This window comes from Brassica napus, chromosome A7, assembly GCF_020379485.1.
Source record: "Brassica napus cultivar Da-Ae chromosome A7, Da-Ae, whole genome shotgun sequence".
Classification (NCBI taxonomy): domain Eukaryota; kingdom Viridiplantae; phylum Streptophyta; class Magnoliopsida; order Brassicales; family Brassicaceae; genus Brassica; species Brassica napus.
The window spans coordinates 19,198,001-19,219,734 of record NC_063440.1 but is presented as its reverse complement, the minus strand read 5'-3'; the positions used below and the strand labels follow the sequence as shown (position 1 = coordinate 19,219,734).

The 21,734-nt window shown below is 35.5% G+C and overlaps 3 protein-coding genes and 1 pseudogene across 3 annotated transcripts; 2 read left to right on the top strand and 2 right to left on the bottom strand.

Moving 5' to 3' along the window:
- The first annotated feature begins 99 nt into the window (after positions 1-99).
- On the top strand, positions 100-5,632 carry LOC125576168 (annotated as a pseudogene).
- Positions 5,633-5,728: 96 nt separating this feature from the next.
- LOC106353392 (wall-associated receptor kinase-like 10) lies at positions 5,729-8,622 on the bottom strand. The gene is made up of 3 exons (XM_013793147.3): positions 7,470-8,622; positions 7,255-7,356; positions 5,729-7,112 (listed from the first exon to the last, which is right to left on the bottom strand). Exons 1-3 carry the CDS (start codon positions 8,497-8,499, stop codon positions 5,869-5,871), a joined length of 2,376 nt encoding a protein of 791 aa, XP_013648601.2. The 5' UTR covers positions 8,500-8,622; the 3' UTR covers positions 5,729-5,868.
- Positions 8,623-9,825: 1,203 nt separating this feature from the next.
- Positions 9,826-14,575, top strand: LOC106353393 (nudix hydrolase 3). Its single transcript, XM_048735720.1, has 20 exons — positions 9,826-10,117; positions 10,256-10,435; positions 10,521-10,598; positions 10,751-10,847; positions 10,940-11,073; positions 11,205-11,286; positions 11,366-11,559; positions 11,631-11,802; positions 11,887-12,140; positions 12,225-12,306; positions 12,470-12,535; positions 12,724-12,801; positions 12,887-12,982; positions 13,090-13,196; positions 13,285-13,453; positions 13,542-13,625; positions 13,723-13,817; positions 13,896-13,986; positions 14,067-14,213; positions 14,307-14,575. Exons 1-20 carry the CDS (start codon positions 10,053-10,055, stop codon positions 14,358-14,360), a joined length of 2,325 nt encoding a protein of 774 aa, XP_048591677.1. The 5' UTR covers positions 9,826-10,052; the 3' UTR covers positions 14,361-14,575.
- A 704-nt stretch (positions 14,576-15,279) lies between these two features.
- On the bottom strand, positions 15,280-17,396 carry LOC106353391 (aspartyl protease family protein At5g10770-like). Its single transcript, XM_013793146.3, has 2 exons — positions 17,082-17,396; positions 15,280-16,683 (listed from the first exon to the last, which is right to left on the bottom strand). The coding sequence occupies exons 1-2, from the start codon at positions 17,275-17,277 to the stop codon at positions 15,416-15,418; spliced, it is 1,464 nt and encodes a 487-aa protein (XP_013648600.2). The 5' UTR covers positions 17,278-17,396; the 3' UTR covers positions 15,280-15,415.
- Between the last annotated feature and the right edge of the window lie 4,338 nt (positions 17,397-21,734).

Here is a 21,734-nt window from a genome sequence, read left to right as displayed (position 1 = left end):
AAAAAAATTTATAAATAGCTTCAAAGTTTTAAGTATATTTAATTTCGTATAATTATAAATATTTTATTATTTATATTTTAGTAAGATCTAAGTTTAGATATGATAAGTATAAAAATGTTAATATATCTTTATAAACTAGAAACAATCATCACCAAATTTTTAATTGAATAAGATAAAGAAGTATAATAGTTTATATAATTTCCAATTTGTGACGGTATTTCAAGGGACATTTGCTAAAACCAACCCAAATATTCAAGTCAAATGTAAAAGTGTACCCCACTTTCAGTCAAATGCAAAACCAACCTAAAGGAGTAGTAAAAGTACTATTTCACCCTTATGACCAAACAAAAAACATAAATGTATTTTACGTTTCTATCCTTTGGAAGTCTACACGTAATAAAAGAAGTCTACATATATATAGACTTCCTACGAAGTCTACTTTATAGACTTGTTTTGTAGTCTACACTCTAATTTGGTCTACTAATTTAATTTTGAAAATGTATAAAAATAATTATTGTGATATTTTTAATTAATCATCAATATAATGGAAAATATGAAGTAAATAAATTAAAATTTCATATAATCGAACAATTTTGAAGAATATATACTAATTTGGTTATCATGTGCTAGACTATGTTCATAGTTTAGAAACAAAAGGTTCTAACATGTTATGTCTTTTAGTAGTTGATTTCATAGGGTTAGATTTTAGATTTTGTTTTTTTTTTGTTTTATTAACTTAAATCTGCATATTAATGTTTAGTAGTTTATATTTTGTATAAATGAGACTTTTTGATTATCAAGCAAAACATTTAGGGTTTGATATTTGTGGTTTAGGGTTTCGTAGACCTACAATAAAGTCTATTTATCTGAAGACGTCTTTTTCAGTCTATATTTTTCAATTTGTTTTACAAAAAATCATTATATTTAAACTAAGTTAAGTTCCTTAAGAATAAAAAAGTGAAATCATATACTATAACTATTAAAAAATAAAGAAATAAATTTAATAAATCATATATTAAAATTATTAAAATAATAAAGAATAAACAACAATAATTAAATTATTATAGTAGACTTCCAAAAAGGTCTACTATGTTATAGTAAGATCTACTCCAAAATTTTAATTTTAGTAGACTTCAAACGAAGTCTACAGTATCGTAAATTTTAACCTAGTTACATTTTTGTCTCCCTATATAAACAAAATTTATTCAATCTCTCTCTAAAGTGGCTGCACAAGTTCTTAAAACTCTCTCCCTTCTCTCTAAAACTTTCTCTCTTCTCTCTAAAATTCTCTCAATTGTTTCTAAATCTCTCTCATTATCTTCTTTCTCTCTAAAATTTTCTCAAGTCTTTCTCACAATATTATCTTGTCATTTTAGATATTATGATTCATGGTTTTCATCTTCTCCTTTAAAAAATGTAAGTTTTAGATCTATAGATTTTAAATGTGTATTTTATGTTTATTTCTCACAATATTATCTTTTTTTGGTAGGTATTATCACTCATGGATTTCATCATCTCCTCTAAAAATGTAAGTTTTAGATTAATAGATTTTAAATATGTATTTACATGTTTATATTCAAATAAATTTATAGATCAAGCTCTCTACATTAATTTGCTACTAGTTTACCTTATAAATTATATTATGTAAAGTATTTTCAGATTTAAAATTATTTTCACATTTCAAAATATATAGATTTTTTCAGATCTGAAAATTATCAGACAGTGTAGACTTCTAAAGAAGTTTACTAAAGCTTGCAGACTTCATATGAAGTTTACTAAACCATAAAGTTTAAGCAGACTTCATTGGAAGTCTACAAAAATATGACTTTAATTTTTTTCTATGTTTTTTAATAATTTTATCTTATTTTGCAGGTATTTTCTTCCATAGTTGTTCTCTTCTCCTCCTAGAAATGTAAGGTTTACATCTATAGATTTAAAATATGTGTTCTAGTATTTATATTCAAATAAAGTTACATATTAAAATTCATATTAATATGTCTTTAATTTATAACTATTTTGTCTATTAAATCATATTTTTAAAAGTTTTTTAGATTTAAACTTATTTCATATTTTTAATGTATTATTTTTCAGATCTATTTTTTTTTATAGAGTAGACTTCATTTGAAATCTACTTAAAACTTACGGCTGGTAGACTTCAAATGAAGTCTACTAGCCTTGAATTTTAAGCAAATTTCATTAGAAGTTTACTCAAATATGATTTTAATTTTTATCTTATTTTTTAAAATTTTATTTTATTTTGCAGGTATTCTCTTCCAATATTTTCAAATCATCTTCCCAAAAATGTAAGCTTTCCATATATTCATTATAAGATATTTTGTGTTTATAATGAACTAAATTTATAGATTCATACATTATCTTTTTGCTTTGTTACAAGGATGACAAAAAACCATTTTTGAAATATTTTCCAGAACAAAGTATTTTCAAATTTTCTAAATGCACACTTTTAAATATGAAAATTTTCCATTAGTGTAGACTTCAACTAAAGTCTACTAAACAATAACTTTACGTAGACTTAATAAAAAGTCTACTAAAATATGATTTTATTTTTTATCTTATGTTTTTCTCATAACTCTATCTTATTTGGCAGGTACTTTTTCCAAGACTTTATTTGAAGCATCAAGATTATGAAAAATCAAACATACTCAAGAATACTTTTTAATATATTGCTCTGTAATAACTTTCATAATAAAATATTAATTTTTAAATAATTTTTTAATGCATAATCTATAAACATTGTATTCATTTTTAGTTGTTTTCACTTGTATGATATTATTAATTTTTTGTTAGATATCAATTTTTTCACAAGATCTAACCAACCAAACAAGTAAAACCACCATAAGCTAAAATAATAACTAACACACATGTGAGAAGAAGAAAATCTATACAAAATTTTCCCAAAAATTTTCAAGAATAATACTAATCAAAACAATTTGCAATAAGTATCAAGTGTATAATTATAACACATTAAATTGTGAAATTCATCCAAGACCATTAAAAATTTACTAACATACACTGTAAAATAATTAAATCATGAAAAAATATGATGAATAATACACAAATACACTTTTAATAGAATTTACGACGTAGACTTCAACTGCAGTCTACATTTGTAGATTTACAAAAACGTCTACACTTATTATTTAACATATAGTCAATCCAATTTTTTTTAGTGTATTGGCGCAGGCTTGATACACAAAGGCGTACAAAGTGTGTCTTAGATAACTCGATCAAGTTCCGTACTTGTCGATTATTCGTGACAGGCATAAGAGGAGTATATTCCTATTCGGAGTCATTTGTTTTAAATGATGTTTGGTAAGGAATAGGTTAGCACCATCTTCTCAATTTTGTTGTCCAGATCATAATCTTCTTGTGTCATTTCAAGAAGTTTACCATGTGTACAGCCATCATGCACAAGGAACATTCTTCAACCTTTCCGATTCTTCATCTTTTTCGAATATTTTGTCACCCAAAATGTCTTTGGCCCATACTTCACACTCGCTCTAAGTTTCAACCACATCCTTGAACACGACACTTAGCCACATACAGAGTTTTTGTTGTCTTATATGCTGAAAATGTAAAATTATATTCCACAGTCACCGACTTCAGCTTTGAAACAAGCTCAGCCTTACTAGCAAAACTATAAACGAAGACTTAGAAATACGTCTACAATTATTAGCTAACAACATTGTCAAATCAAATGAATTATACCTTCATAATTATAAAAAAAAAATTATTTTCAAAATCACTCAAACCCATTAGGATTAACTAACACACACTGTCAAACAAAAAAACTAGAAAAAATTTAATGAATAATACACAAATTCACATTTTTATAGATTTTTCTATGAAGACTTAATATTTAGTCTCTGAAGATGTTGACGTTCTTTTCAGTTTACAGACGTAGACTGTCAAATAGGTCTACTCTTTGGGTTGGTTTTTGCAATTGACCATTTTACGGGTTGCTTTCTATAGTTGAATAAAAGTTGTAATTTTGTACATGTAGACTTTCATTTCAGTCTACAATTTAAAAAGGTTACTTTTTGCAATTGACCAGAATTCATCCAAGATTTGACTTTCAGAACTAGACTTCATATGCAGTCTACATGTTTGAATTTTTTTGAAAGAGGTTAGTTTTGCAATTGACCAAGTTTGACTTCAAATCAGTAGATTAAAATGAACGTCTACGGGTGTGTAGACTTCTTGTGAAGTCTACTCTCAAATCCGACGGGTTGGTTTTGCATTTGACCAAAATAAAAAAGTAGACTTTATACGCAGTCTACATTTTTTTTTTAAGATAAGAAGACTGCATATGAAGTCTACAATTTAATAAATTTTTGATTGCTTTTTAAACTTTTTGGTCAAACACAAAACTAACCTATTCCACGAAGTCAAAGTTTTGGTCAAATGCAAAACTGACCTTTTATAGACTTTGTTGGCAGTCTACATTTTGTAGACTTCCGTTGAAGTCTATTTTGAAAAGTCAAAAGTTCGGTCAAATGAAAAACTAACCTCTTTTAGGTAGACGTCTTAGTAAGTCTACCGAAAGTTTTATTTTTGTTGTCAAAGGTAAAGACGGAGACTACTGGGGAAGTCTGCGTTAGAAAAAAAATTTGTCTGCTCAATTGCAAAACTAACCCGTGCGTTGACAAATAGACTGCATCGTAAGTCTCCACGGAGGCGTAGACATACAAAACAGTCTACCGTCGCGACACAGATCTGAAAAAGAACGAAAACCATGTAAATAGTTACATTTTTCATGTGTAAAGCTTGTTTCCAACCTTTTCAACCGTCCAAACTCCAAATATGAGCAAAAAGAAGCATCTTTAACGATTCACTAATGAAGAAACTCGAAAATATGAAGTTTGTGATTATGAAAATGATAGTTATGAGAGTTTTTTAGATGGAAATGTAGAGGAGATGAGAGAAAATGAAGTTTTTTGGGTTATAATGAGAAAAAAAGTGGTTGAAAATTGAATTCTAGAGCTTTAGAGCTCAAAAATGGTGGTTCATGGTGGTTGGAAAAATTGATGATGATGGCATTTTTGTAAATAAGAAGAAATGGTTAGGGTGTATTTGATTTTTTGTTAATTTCGAAATTAATAAAAAAAATAAATAAAAATGGCAATTTTGTGAATAATTCAAAAACATAAGGATAGTATGAAAATTTTATTGATGAATAGTATGGACAAAAAAAAAAGGGTTGGTTTTGGATTTGACTTGAAAATATGGGTTGGTTTTGAAAAACACCCGTATTTCAAAACGTAATTTTACTCTAGTGATTAGTGTATCCTTTAAATGGATATTGTATTTGGCTCTTTTCCCGTTCAGACGGGCTTGTATCATCACCATTACGAAGGCCACACGCGTTGAAGAAGCAGTGGGAGGACTTGGGTAGCTGCTCTACTGTTGCCCAGAGGCATCGGTTCCTTTTAACAGCTGTGGTCCTTTTGGCATTCCGTTTCACCATTTATATTTACTTTGCTGTCACATTAGGTATTTAGGTTCATGGCACTTGTCGTTTTCAGGAATGATCGGGAAAGAGAAGGCGATGTGTCAAACGGAACATGTTCAAGCCAGTTTCTCTAAGGGGAAACTGAAATTCTTTTAGACTTTTAGCCAAAGCTGATACGCATTATTTTATGTTTGTCCCTCTAATGCAATGACTAACAACAGCCTAAAGAATGGCTTATCAGAATGTAAACTTCTGTGTTACAAACGAGATCCTTTTATTACACAATCATAGGTATTTATTACACAAAAGAAATACATCACACATACAGAAACACCAAACTAGGACGGGAAAGCAAAAGGCACTAGATAATGCCGTGGTATGCAAAGTTGAAATTATTACCGTGTTTGAAAAGGAAACAGAGGCTCAACATCTGACATTGGCAAAGAAGATGTACCGACGTCGTATTGAGAAGTTGGAGCAGTAACGGCAGTGTTGTTCCATGATTGTAACTCTATGTTAGCACCCACAATTTGTTCTTCATTCTCTTCCTCGTTTTCACTACCACACTCATGTAGTTCCATATCCACCGAAGACCCACGAATTTTCTCCAATTCCATGGACACTTCTCGCATACTTGGCCGTTTCCTCCCTTTTAGATTCAAACACTTCCTTGCAAGATTTGCCGTTGCAGTCACTTGATTCAGCTTGCAACCATCTCTGATCCGTGCATCGATAATGTCAAGCAGCCTATTCTCTTTCATCGCAAGAAAGAAATAAGTTGCCAATGTCCTATTTTCTTGAGACCGCAAGAAAGAAACTGATTTTTCTCCGGTGATAAGCTCCGCAAGCACCACCCCAAAGCTGTAAACATCGCTTTTATCCGTGAACTGGCTAGACTGGAAATACTCAGGATCCACATACCCCACCGTACCTGAAACAACGGTTGTAAGATGCGTATGATCCACCGTTACCGTTCTTGAAGTGCCAAAATCAGACACTTTAGCTCGATACTTCTCATCCAACATTATGTTTGTAGACTTGACGTCCCTATGATATATTGGCGATGATGCGGCTGAATGCAAATACGAAAGAGCACTTGCAATATCTATAGCAATGCGGAGACGCACTTCCCACGTAGTCATCGTGTGATCATCTGACTCATCTTCATGAAGATGTTCGAAAAGGTTGCCGTTGGGAATAAACTCGTAGACGAGAACCGGGACATCTGTCTCGAGGCAACACCCTAAAAGTTTGACGATGTTTCTGTGGTTGATCTGGGAGAGAATGACAACCTCATTGATGAACTCTTCCAACTTGTCTTCATCCACAACTTTAGACTTTTTCACTGCTACGATTCTTCCATCAACAAGCATTCCCTTGTACACGGTTCCTTGACCACCCTGGCCAAGTATTCTAGTTGTACTGAATTTTTCAGTGGCCTTTTCAAGCTCTCTCGAGCTGAACACCCTTGTCTTATCAACGCTGCCTTTGGTTGAAGTTAATTGTTGTTGCAACAATAAGCCTCCATTGCGCTTGAAGAACTTCTTCTTTTGGTTTAACCTCCTCTGTTTTCTAATAAATCTGTATAACCCGTATATTCCAACAATAAAGATCAATGAGCCGAAACTTGAACCGAACCCTACAAAGGAATAATGAAAACCAAATTACTTTTTTTTTGCACGGCTTTGGGTGAATATATGATTAAATAAGTGTCGAAGATCGCCTTTATACATCTTTAAATGGGCGAAAATGTATTTGAAATAGAAAGTTGCACGGTTTACCTATAGCAAGCCGGTGATTGCTATACACGCAATTAAAGGATCCTTGCAAATTGACACATGTGCCGCCCCAACAGTTGTCAACGGAAGTGCATTCATTAATATCTGTTTTTAAAATGAAACTGAAATCAACCATGATGATCTCATAGTTTACTTTGATCAAAACCATAGATAGAAGATTTGTATACAAAATATGAACTATAAACACACTTACTAACCTTTACATCCACCCGGAATGTATGGGTTGCCCATGTAACCTCTATTGCATCTACAACTTGCATCATTAGGAGAAGAAGAATTATAGTCGCATGCACAACTTATTCCGTAAGTCAGTCTATAGTGTTCACTATTTCTTAGATTTTGGTACTCTCTCATAGGCATACATCTTAGAGAGTCTACGAAGGAAGAAAGATTCGTTGTATGGATGAACCATCCTAACTCAACTGTTGAATATCGTTTAGCAAGAACCAGATTTGGATCAGATCCGTCTAATAAAGAGTATGCCTGATCATATGTTAAGAAGGCAACTTTACACCCTCCTCTTGTGGTAGGGTTATCATCTATTGTGACACCAACCACCTGTTGAATACTACTGGGCATGCTTGCCTTGCAACATCGATTACCGTTGCAGTTTGTTTCATTTATATATCTTCTTTCACCACAATACCCGTAGTTTTCTTCAACAAAGTAACTCTTAGTATTACAATTGACTGTCTCTAGATAATCTTGTGAAGCAGTACGATTTGTTGGGAGGCAACTGGAGAAGCATCCCACGATGCTTGGCTCGATATTTGTCAAGGACGCCCTGTTGCTGCAACCAATAGCTATCAGTGTATTACTGTCACTAACGTAGAAAGGGCTCCCCGTCAAGTTCAGAAGTGATGTAGACTCTTGTTCGTTGCTGGAGCACCCCTTTGATGTCATTGGGTTTCTTATTTGAACTTTCCCATATGGCAGGCTATCAGAACCATGCGAGAAGAGTGTTTCCGGAAGAGAGATATTCACAACTTCCTTGCCGATTACTGAAAGAACAGGGACGAGCTTCCCTGAAACTGAAAGAGAGTTATTATGATCACATTTAATTTCGTACCATTTATTGAGGTAGCAGCCCTCCCCGATTCCAAATGGGTATGGGATTTGGATTCCTCCACAATGGCTACTACAAGACCTGGCAACAGTGAGATCAAAGATCAAGAAAAATATTAGAGAAAAGAAAATGGAAAGGGAAGAAAGATTATAAGAGCTCATTTTTAAGATGTTTGTTATTTCCTAAGTATCTTCTTTGGTAAAAGCTGGCTTTTGTAAGGAAGAGAAATGTTTGCGTTTACTTGGACGCAGACAGCATTAGGTCTTCAAGTCTTCGCCTTTAAATTTTCAGCTTCTTAATCAAAACAGTTAGAAGGATGAAGAAAAGTAGCAAGAGTAATTGACGCCACATACTTACTTATCTTCTTAGTCCTCCTTACACTTAACCAATACAATTTTTGTATGTCACATCCTCCATCTTTGAGTTTTCTTTCCTCAACTCAAAAACTGAATTCTACAGCTTCTTCCTGGCAGTTGCATGATACTTTAATACATCATAAACACACGTCACACATCTAGCAAAGAATCATCCATGTCCGGTCCTGATCAAAATCTAATGGTGAAGACGATCTCCTATAGAGTTGGTCCAAGGAGAAATTGGGCTACATAATCAATATGATGTAAGAAAAAAAGGGCTCGAAAGACTCTAGAGACAGAAAAGGCGAACTTTAAATACCCTTACGGCCTTATTAGTTTGCATGTCGCAATGACCCCAATCTACACACAGTGACCGCAACCCACACAGCATTTGGTCAGAGGTTGCAGAGATTTTAAATATTTAATTTGTTAAAATTTTCAGCAATATGAATAACGATCAGCTATCAGTCACATACATGCCAAAAAATTAAAAAAAGAGGCCCTATAACGGATTACATGCATTTATTTTTATTTTTTTGAATGAAAGGATTACATGAATTTATTATTGTTAGAACTTAAAGCAGATGGAGCAGTTCTGAATTTTTTTTTGTGTGGCTTTTGTTGAATAGCAAAATAAACTTCTCTATATAAAAACCCTAACTTGTCTACTTCTATCAGCTACTATCAAAGTCATCATCGATCAAGATGTGGCTAAGGAAAGTACAAAGTTTTCTGTAGGTATATAACTTGTTTTCGTTAACGAACTATGAGTGTTCTTGATCATCTTGCCACATAACTGTTTGACCAATGAATTACCTCAATGCCATTCACTGTATCAAAATATCTCCTGAGAATTTGAATGTAGATGCCCGCCCGTCTCTTGAGCAGGAAGGCGAGTTATTGAATTATATGAACATTGTTTTGTTCACCCATGAATGCATGTATTGCTTGTGTACATGTACAAATGTATGCTTGATCTCTCTTAGAACAATGTGTTCGCAATATGTGTCACACTTTTGAATGTGGATGTGTCCAGCTGGCTCATTTAACTGAAGAGGAACCAGTTTAGGTGAAGCCAAGTAAGTGACACTATAAATGTGGATGGTTAGAGATGGCTCATTTAACTGAACAAGGTTCAGTTTAGGTGACACTTTAAATGTGGATGATGGTTCGAGATGGTTCATTTAACCGAAGAGGGGACCGGTTTAGGTGAAAGCCAAAGTATGTGACACTTTAAATACCCGCAAGGGGGTCCGGTTTAGGTGAAGCCAAGTAAGCAAAACGTGTCACATATGGTTCTTCTATAAATTGGGTACACCTTTTGTGCACTTCACAGACAGTCACGGAGAGATAGAGATATGGCTGAGGAGCACTTCGACGTTCTGACCAAATCTGGCGAGAAGACCGGTGTGTCCAAACCCAGGCATGTGTTCTGTTGTTGTTCCCTTTCTTATTAGGTGAAAAAATACCCAGAAATCGATTCGTAATAGAAGTGATTTTAGATGTGGTTTTAGTTGAATCAAGCCTTTGTTTATACGTTGAAAGTCAACGCCTTATATAGGTCGGAGATTCACCGAGATGGAGATTACCATCGTGCAGTTCATGTCTGGATCTTTGTGGAGAGTACTCAAGAGCTGCTTCTCCAACTCCGCTCTGATGATAAAGATTCTTGGCCTGGTCAATGGGACATCTCTAGTGCTGGTCATATCTCAGCTGGTGATCCATCTCTTATATCGGCACAGTAAGTTAATCTGATTCTGCATTCATTCCCTTTACTTTTTTATGTCCTTTTTACTAAAGTTGCTGTCAACTTTTTTTTTGTGTAGGCGAGAGCTGGAGGAAGAGCTAGGCATAAAACTCCCAAAGGATGCCTTTGAAAAGATATTCGTCTTTCTTCAAGAATGGTTTGTTTTTGAACTCAATTTTCTTGGCGTATGTGATGCATGTTCTCTCTGTCTCTCTTGCTACAAATCTTTTGGTTGCTGCTCAAAATTGAAGCTAACTTGGTTTCTCTAATCTGACAGTGTGGTGCTTTTCTTTTGTGTTGTATTTACAGTGTCACAAACAATGGAAAATTCATAAACAATGAGTTCAATGATGTGTATCTTGTTACAGTTCTGCATCCAATTCCATTAGAAGCCTTCACTCTCCAAGTGAGAATCTTTCCTCTTATGATGTTGTATGTTTAAGTACTAAAGACCACACAACTTACCTCACCATTTCGTTTTGTTTTTGTCTATATCAGAAAGAGGAAGTCTCTGCTGTAAAATACATACCTTATGAAGAATACAGAAGCCTCCTGGCCAAGGAAGATCCTGCTTATGTGCCATATGATGTGAATGGAGATTATGGCAAACTATTTGAAATAATCAGGCAAAGGTACATTTTCTCTCATTGGTTTTTTCTGAGTTATTTCCTTTTTTTTGTGTGGCATATCCACTGCTACGCTAAAGGTTGTATATAGAAAGTTCTTGTGTTACAAAAGAGTGTTTCTTCTGAGTTTGTTGAAGGTGCCAAGTGAACGTAGAGGCTCGTAGTTTATCTCTGCAGAAGCAACTCCAAAGATATTCTCCTGTCACCCTCGAAGCAAAGGTATTAACTTGTCACATATATTACTATGATTTATTTGTTTCAAACGAACCACAAAACTGAGCTTGTCTTGACTATGCAGTTGACAGAACTCTCTGAGGCGGATCAGAAAGCGCTGGGTTTAATCGTGAAGGCTGCAAAAGTTATTGACGATATTTTCTATGAGCAGCTTTGGTACAGCAATCCAGCTCTAAGAGCTTGGCTTAAGGAGCATGCCAATGCATCAGAACTGGACAAACTTAAATGGGACTACTTCCTGATCAACAAAAGTCCATGGTGATTATCATTGAACTGTCTTTGTTTAAACATCAAAACAAGAGATTGATGTTTCGTTTTTACATTTGTAGGTCGTCTCTGGATGAAAATGAACCATTCTTGACCACGGCGGATTCAGCTGTAAAGCTGCTTCCTCAAGCAACGAAACCTATTGCTGGCTGGAAGGGTATTGAATATAGAGCAGCCTTCCCTTTGACTAAACCACCTGGTGCCAATTTCTATCCTCCTGATATGGATAAAATGGTACCCACAGTCACAATGTTTGTTGTTTGTTTTCCATTTTTTATATGTTCCCATGGTAAAAAATGTGTTTTGAAAATCTTATAGGAGTTCAACTTATGGCTAAGTAGCCTAACGGAAGAGCAAAAGCATGCTGCAACAGGGTTTTTTAGTACCATAAAAAGGCGAAGTGAAGCTAATCTAGATGCTTCTCAATCTGACCATCTCGCCAACATCACAAAGAAGTTACCAGACTCTAACTCCGATCTGTATAGTGTTCCCTATTCAGAGATATATCGACCTTTCCTCACAAAAGCTTCTGACCTTTTGCACAAAGCTGGAGACTTGGCCACTTCACAGAGGTAAAAATATCATAAAGTTTCTTCACAGATATTTTCCCACTCGAGTTGCTTTGTGTGTTGAAGTACTTCAATGTTTTTCTATAGTTTGAAGAAGCTACTGCACAGCAAAGCTGAAGCTTTCCTTTCAAATGACTACTATGAGTCAGACATTGCATGGATGGACTTGGTACCTCTTCTTTGCCCATTCATTTTTATAGATAAGTAGTCTTTCTTCATAAGAGGATAGTTTTTGTAAGACGAGCTCTGGCTATTTTATTATCAAGTCTGCCATTCGCTTTTGGGAGATTGTCATTCACACCATAACTTCAAGTCTCTGTCAATTTCTGTAGGATTCAAAGTTGGATATCACCATTGGTCCATATGAGACATACGAAGATGAAATTTTTGGTTACAAGGTAAGAATTTCCATAAAGTTTTCTTCTTGTGTGATCTACTTAAAGCTTATACTCACGATCCTCGCCTTTAGCTTTGCATTTGTACATTAGAGGGCTCTACATGCAACTCCTTTGACCATTTGGATTTAAATTTACATTAGGTTATTGCATGATAGCTCTCTCTAATCTGTATTTATTTTCCATTGCAGGCTTCATTTGAAGCCTTCATCGGTATTCGAGATGATAAAGCCACAGCTGATCTGAAACTCTTTGGTGACAATCTAAAGGTACATTTCTCTTTTTGCAGCTTGGATCAATCAATGTTCCAATTGCTTACTCTGAGATCATTAATCTTTTTTCACTTTCCGGTAGCTATTGGAAGACAATCTCCCGCTTGACAGTGTATACAAATCAAAAGATGTGTCTGCTGCTCCTATTCGGGTCATCCAGTTAATCTACAATTCCGGAGTAAGTTCCAATGAGTATCCAAAGATGATCCGAGAGAGGAGAATAAGAATAGCCTTCGTCTTGTCTTGTCTTTTCTCCACCGTTCACTTGTTTCTTAATTGTGACAGGATGTGAAAGGTCCTCAGACTGTTGCTTACAACTTGCCAAACGATGAGAAAATCGTCAAAGATAGAGGAACGTCAATGGTTATGCTCAAAAACGTTCAAGAAGCAAAGTAATGTTCCGTCTTCCTTCATCCATGTTTCATTTATAAACGGTTATCACTCAATACTTCTTGGTTACTAAGCCTTTTCCTTTTCCAGGTTTGAACATATTCTAAAGCCTATTGCTGAAGTCATCATCAGCAAGGAACAGCGAGGATTTGTTGATTTTGATTCCTTCTTTACTCACACCATTTGCCACGAGTGTTGCCATGGCATTGGTCCGCATACCATAACGCTTCCTGATGGTCAGACCTCTACAGTGAGAAAGGTTTTACTTCTTCCTGCAAGAGACATCTAATAAAAATAATTTGTCCTGCGATCATGTACCAACAACATGTATTTTCAATTTGATCCAGGAACTGCAAGAACTCCATTCTGCAATGGAGGAAGCAAAGGCAGATATAGTTGGTCTTTGGGCACTAAAGTTTCTCATCACCAAGGTCTATAATTATCTTTACTAGTTAACGAAGTTTGTCTCATTTAATTCCAGTTTGCAAAGTATTGATTAATCTGGTTGGTCTTTATGTGAATCAACAGGGTCTGCTTCCCAAGAGTATGGTGGAGAGTATGTATGTTTCTTTCCTAGCTGGATGCTTTCGATCCATCCGGTTTGGTCTCACAGAAGCTCATGGGTAATGAATGAATGATACAGATAATCTCACACGTCCTATATGTATAGCTCCTGACATAATTATATCTTCCGGCTTCAGGAAGGGGCAAGCGTTGCAGTTCAACTGGTTGTATGAGAAAGGAGCATTTGTTTTCCACGAGGACTCTACATTCTCTGTTGATTTCTCTAAGGTAACCCATCCATGAGAGGTTTATGATTCTTCATAACCAAAATCCAAAGTTGCTGAAATCTTGTTTTTCTGCATTTAAAGGTGGAAGATGCAGTTGAGAGTTTGAGCCATGAGATACTCACAATCCAGGGAAGAGGTGACAAAAAGGCAGCAACGTTGCTTTTAAATAACTACTGCACTATCACCGGTCCATTGAAAACCTCTCTAGAGAAGCTCGAGAGCGTTAAGGTATAACATGTAACATAAATTGAGATTGACTATTCCTACATGATGATTCACATAGAAATTATCTGTGCTTGCATGGTTTGTTTGTGTGTTTAGGTACCAGTGGATATATCTCCGACATTCCCATTAGCAGATGCATTGATGAACTGAGATCTGTCTCAGGCGATGTAGTGTTTCAGTTTCAGCGAGTTTGTGGTTTTACAATAAAAAGCCAGATGATTCATCATGAACCAATTCTGGATTTGTAAGAATGATCTGAATGGAGTTGTGTTTGCATAATAAAAGTTTGTATCTTTGATTGAACAACAATGGGTTCCTTTGAATTTGATGCTCCCAGTGAATAAAGTTGAGAAATTTATCACCAAGACAACCAAGTGACCAACATATGTTACGAAAAAAGCTGTATTGAACCCTTAACTTTGGGCCGGCCCACAACTTCTTAATTTATAAAGTATCTGTTTGACAAAAAAAAAAAAAAAAGACAACCAACATATGTTGACCTTCCCTACTATTAACCAAAACTGAACTAGTCCTTACTATTCACCATGACAACTACTAACAAAGAACTTGAAATTAAAATCAAGAGGCACAATGGAAGAGAAACGATTTCTGATTGTGTAGCATCTTGCTTTTGTTTGAAGTTATACACAAAGGCAATTTTTAAAATGTCAGTCATCTCCAAATCCCATGTGTAGATTATCAATTTTGAAAACGATAACATTTTGCAGATAATGTTTGACTAATATCCGTTTAGGTTAACTCAAATTTAAGCACTAAGGTTAAAATTTATGCGTTGTAATTAAGTTTTTTTTGGTTGTTCAGGTTTAACAAATTACTATATATACGTTTGTATATGAAAAGACACCACTAGAATTGTACCAACTTAATTAGAACGCATAAATTTATGCGTTGTAATTAAGTTTTTTAACGTACTGCAACAATTAGAAGACAAGAAAACACATGAATTACTACCAAGTGAAATATGCCATTTTCCTGCATTTGTGGGTCTAATTCATGTGTTTTCCTACAAGTCTTTTATTTATAGTTATTCGTTTTATTACTCTTAATATAAATGATCTTTCTTTATTTGATTATTTTTCTATTTTATAATTTTTTGTTTCAAAGACTTAACCAAAAGAGATGATTGGCTTTCATGATATGAGGGGGAACACACAAAGCTTATTATACAAGTCATTGGGTAGTCATCAGAAACTGCAGTTTTCTCCTGCTATCCCAAGCTTCTCTTGTTTGGTATCATATATCACTCTCTGGTTTTTCTGTTGGTAGTTTCCAATGATACCTACATCGTTTTCATATGAAAGACTTGCCAAGGCCAAGCAGACCAAAGATGCATCTGGCTTGACAAAGTAGAACACACCAGTGACATCCACTTCAAGCTCAGCGTTACCTTGGAAAATCATTTTGATAGTTGGTATGCTGACGTCTTCATAACTTGTGAGGTTAAAACAAGTGTCTAAGATTGAATAGCTTGGAGCTGAAGGAAACCCAGAGAACTGTTTTAGAAACTCTCTCTTCACAGCTTTGTAAATGGAAGGCGGCAACCTAGTGATGACCGTTCCTGAATCGATTAGAATCCCTCTACCAAAGCTTGAAGACTCCAGCTCCACGCCACCAATGCTAGCACCGGTGAGGTTCAGAACGTAAAAGGAACTAAGCTGAGGGTTTTGTACTAAAGGAGTGTATGAAACTGAGGTTGAGTTCTTGTAATCATCACCGAAGGATAGTGAGCCTGAAGCTCCATCTTCAAGAGAAGGTAGACAGTATGAGAAAACACCGTTGAAACTTTTCATGGTTTGGGAGACTAAAGAGACTGAGCTTCTTCCCAAACCCATTAGACCGGAAGCTCCACCAAACAAACCTTTGTTGCTTCGGCCACAACCAAAGACAAAGCTTTCAACATTCGTGTCGCCGAGTTGGATACTTTCACTTCCCAAGTCTCCACGAGTGTATGATCCATCCCCATAGCTGACAACGTAGTCACAAGTCGTCTTATCAACACCATTGTTACCTCCACAGAGGCCTGAGTTGCCTGTAGCTTCTACAAGATCCTGACAAGTTGATGAGTTGCAGAACACTGTCTTGTAAGAAGATGAGACTGATGGATCATACAAAGGACCTTGTTGGTTGTAACATGACTTGCAAGGCTGGCATTGGACCCATGTCAAGTCACTTCCAGTGTCGACGATCAAAGTCATGTTTCTCCCTCCTAAATCAACTGTGACAATGTAATTTAGAGTCTGGAGCTTCATCCCTGAGGTTAGTGGAGTCTGAGCTTCTGATATGGATTCTGTGGTGCTTGAGCTCATGGCTTTGATTTTCAGTTGGAGTGATTGGACTCTGAGGTTGTCTAGAGTTAAGGCTCTTCTCAGCTTCTTACCCCAATCTATAGTCTTTCCTGAGCAAATTTCTCTATGTTTCATCTCCAGTGTAGTGGATGATTCTCTTCCTTTGCCTAAGTTTTTTAAACAAAAATAAAGAGTCAGCAAGGGGATATCAAAAACAGATGATTAGAAAAGAGTTTACAAGCAAAAAAATACAAACATTTATGTTAGATGAGTGTTCTCTTATGGAGGAAAGAATCTTAAGATTCTATAAATACATGTGTAAAGCTTTAGAAAAACAACTATATAGTATTATTACTAATCCCAATTGAAAGAAAGGGAGCTAAGAAAAGTAATGTAAAGGTAATGAATTTAATTAAAATGTTTAAACAAATGTTGAGGCTTTTGCTAATCTAACCCTTAAATCACGCAATTAAATACTAAACTAAAGCAAAGAAACAGTATCTACACATATCTTTCTCTATGGTTGGTGAACGTTTGAAGGGAGCAAAAAGAAGAAAAAACTCACCAAGATTGTGAGAGAAACATGAACTTGGAGCTTCGTTTGATTTCATGGGAGACCAAATGTTGTTGTGCAGAGTGAGAATCTTCTTCTCTTGGACGCCATGAACAGCAACACACGACAGAAGATGGTAAAGAAGAACAAGAAGGAAAGGAGCGAGTGAAAGATTCAATGGCAGAAGAAAGGTAGCTTTCTTAGACATTTTCTTGAGGAGGATTCTCTTTGCAGAGAGAAAATAAAAGGTGAGAGAGATGAGAGAAGAAATGAATAGAGAGATTCTTGGGAAGTTTGGAGGTAGTGAAGAGAACAAAAGAAGAAGTGCTGGCGAGAAGTAGGAACACGCACAAAAGAAAACGAAGGACCCCACTTTGTGCATGAGAAAATTATTGGGGATTCACGTGAATTACTGCAATCTTATTACCTAGTTATTACAGAAATTTACAGTGTTTTCTGTGTTTGCAAAATTTTTAAGATAAATTTTGTTTTTGCTAAATAACAAATTCAATGTGTGGATGGTGATGCTACTTCTGTTAGTTCCTACAGGTTGGCCGCTAGTGCGAGTAGAGAATTGCATATTATCAACATCTTCAGCTTAATGTTACAACATAATCTTATAGAAAAAATAACATATTCTTCTATACACAACAAGGCTATAACACTAACTATCACTTCAAGATTATTGTGAGTTCCAGGCCAAATGTTTTTTTTTTTTCATTTTTGCCATATAGTAAAACAATTCATAGACTGTGACATATTTTTATAAAACAAACGTTTTCGTTTCGATAAAAAGATTTGGTTATTTTGTATCCAATTTTTTTTTTTTTGAATTGAATGTTAAATTTAATTCAAAAGAAAAAAACATTGTTACATATGTGTCCTTTCCTAAGATTTTCTATACAAATTTGACTAATATCAAATTGAAATATAGCATTGTTCTCCTTTTACTCATCAGCCTCCTTTACCCTTATCAACTTTCTCAAAAACCACCTAGCTCTCACTCCTACTAGGCAGCCAGCTCTCACTCCTACTGTATGACCAACCTTCCCAAGTCTACCTAGCCCTCACTCCTACTAGGTAGCCAGCTCTCACTCCTACTGGTCCAGCCCTCACTCCTACTAGTCCCCCTCCTTTGATTTCAAGCAACTGAGTTTCACTACCTTGTGGAAAACCAAAACTGCATCCCCTGTCTAAATTTATCATCCCCTTTCCTCTGTATTAGTGTGAGCTTATTCCTCATGTTTTTATCTAGCAGTTTTATCAATACCTCTGCTGGAGTAATCGCCTCTCCATGTCGTCTTCTATTGCGCTCTCTCCATATCATGTAGACAGTAGCTTGAAACAGATACTTAATAATGAATAACTGCATCTTGCATCTTGTCGGGTCTCTCAAAATTCTCAGTATAGCTACCCATCTCACCGTATACTGATCCTTTAAGATTTCCTTCATGAGCACCTCCCATATCTTCGCAGAGTAACTACATTCAAAAAACAAATGCTCAAGGGTTTCCAGCGGCTCATTGCATAACACACATTCTACATTTATATTACTCATCCAGATTCTCATCTTATCTCCTGTTGCAAGTCTACCCTTCATTACCATCCATAAGATGAATGAGTATCTTGGTGTTGAGTACTTAAACCACACTGCATCCGCCCATTCACAGCAAATCTTTTTTTCTCTAATAAACTCCCAAGTTCCCTGTGTGGAAAACATCTTTTTCCTCTGACCTTTCCCATTCAACCATAGCGAAATGTCCTCTTCATCAACTCTACTTCTTCGACTTTTCTCAATCTCTTCTTCCACTCTGTTCAGAATTACTACTCGATGAGACCTTTTTCTATGCTTCCAACTCTCCTCTACTGTCGCGTTGATTAAGATACCCAAATCAATACAACTCCCATCTCCTAGCAAGTCCTTCAAGCACCCCATTGGAGACTAATTTTCGAACCAGAAAGAAGTCTTTTTCCCATTCCTTACTTCAACCCTGTACAGTCGCTTTGCAATCTCCCTGCATTTTAATATTTTTTTCCACATCCAGGAGCCTACTTGTGTATTATCTTTCACCATCCAGAACGAACTTTTCCTAATCAAGTAGATTTTAACCCAATTGACCCACATCGAATCTGAAGAAAGAATTCTCCAAATTAACTTCAAACAACTGACCATATTTGCTTCTTTCAACCTTCTTACACCTAATCCTCCCTCTCGCTTTGTACTACAGATTTCAGTCCACGAGACTTTTGCTTTCCTGTTGTTTAGCTCCGGACCCGACCACAGAAATGCAGAGCACAGTCTTTCGATCTCCTTTATACAACCACTAGGAAGCCTAAATGCAGACATCCAAAAATTAGTCAAACTCATGATCACTGACTTGATCAGTTGGAGTCTCCCCGCATAGGAAAGGAACCGCCCAGTCCATGACCCTATTCGCTTCCTGATCTTCTCAATCAGAGGCAAGTAATCTAATACCGTCATATTTTTGGTTAGGAGAGGAAGTCCTAGATACCTTACCGGAAGACTACCTGATTCAAACGGGAAGTGGCTGATAATTTCTTCTCTTTTTTGGGTTGATACTCCTGCCAGGAACAATGTAGATTTCTCCATGCTAATTCTAAGCCCCGACATCCTGTCAAATGCATCAAAAACCCTCAGGATTTCCACAATAGAGTTTTTTGTACCATCCGCAAAGATCATCAGATCATCTGCAAAACATAGATGTGTCAAATCTATATTTTTACACTTTGGATGGAAACCAATCCTCCCTTCTCTTGCAGCTTCATCAATCAATCTTGACAGAACATTCATACAGATTACAAAGAGGTATGGAGAGAGCGAACAACCCTGACGTAACCCCCTTTTGCTCTGAAAATATCCTGCTAGCTCGCCGTTTACTTGCACAGAAAAAGAGGCTGTTGTGATACAAAGAGATATCCAGTGAGTGAACTTCTCCGGCAACCCCATAGCCTTCAAAGTGTTGATGAGGAACGGCCATTGCACCGAATCAAACGCCTTTGATATGTCTATCTTCATTGCGCAACGAGGCGAGACTGCTTCCTTATGGTAATCTTTGACTAATTCTGTAGCTAGCAAGACATTCTCCATGAGTAACCGCTCCTTTATAAAAGCTGATTGATTCCAAGAGATACATTTCGGCAGTATTAACTTCAACCTCCTAGCCAAAATCTTCGATATCAGCTTGTACAAGACATTACAACAGGAAATAGGCCTGTAATCTTTCATTACTTTTGCTTCCTGCTTCTTTGATATTAGAGCCAAGATGGTGGAGTTTAGCCCTTTCGGTAAGAACCCCTTTACAAAGAAAGACTGCACAGCCACTGTTATGTCATCACCAACTACCGTCCATGCTTCCTTAAAAAATTCCGTAGTATAACCATCTGGACCTGGTGCTTTACTGCCTGGTATTTTGTATCCAATTGTTTTACCTAAAGTAATCGTATTTTATACAGGTTTCTAGTATAACTTTTAGTAACAAAAAGGTTACATGAGTCATGAACATACATACTATATCATGATTCATGAACATATACTGTCATGAGGACACTGATTGAGGTTAAATTTTTTTTTGAAAGCGACTAATTGAGGTAATTGCCAAATGAAAAGACAGTTTCATGAACGTATGCGTTGTTTTCATCATATTATACGCTTCTGATTTGATTTTCAACAAACAAAAACAGAAGAAAAGACTACTCAACCTCACAGTGAAAAGGAATCTAACTGTCGCAACTTCCACTTTTGCTTTTAGGTTTTGTCTGAGAAAGCAAACAGTAAGCTGGTTAACTAAGGTTTTTGCTGGCAACTCTTACTGACACCATCTCGAATTGTTTCTTACCATGACCATTTTTACATGATGTTTCTTAGCCAGCCTTATGGTAATTAATCCAACTACACATTATAGTACTATTAGATTTGATCTCTTGTTCACAAGATTTCACTTATATATTTATACATATATATAAATCATGGTGGTAGTAACTATTGATGGAGGTTGTCTAGCTATGATTATGTCTTGGACTCTGCAAACTTTTATATTATAATTAAGCAACTTGATTGTTAATGTCCAATCTATTACTCGATTAAAAGAAAACAAAATGATTAATCTTGGCTCTTGAATTGAAAGGAGACATGCCTTGTGATTGTGTACGGTTTTATTTAAAGTAGGGCAAGTTGATACCTGATTCGCATTCCTCTGTGTTTGCCACTAACGTGTAAATACAGTATAGTAATCAGTACAGCCCTCATCAATGGCATCGATCTGGTTCAAATTAAATTTAACAGAATCCATTAACAAACAAACAAAAAGTTAAATAGGTCACGAGGTTGGATCAAACCATTATTTACACTGATTAAAATGTAAAAGGGCCTCGACTTTCATTATGGCATTTGGTCATATACCATTTTCTAAAACAACGTGCATAGCCGGATCTGGGGACAGCCGCATGAAAACATTGTACTCGACCCCCGAAAATTTTAGATAGATTTTATATAGATAAGGGTTCCAAATTATGAAAAAGTTATTTTTCTAAAAATTCTTAAAAAAATGTTTCAGACCCCTAAAATCTCAGATCCTGCATGTGTCATTGAGAAAACTAGCCTATCACATATTAAAGAATAGTTTCACATAACAGCATGTGTTTCAA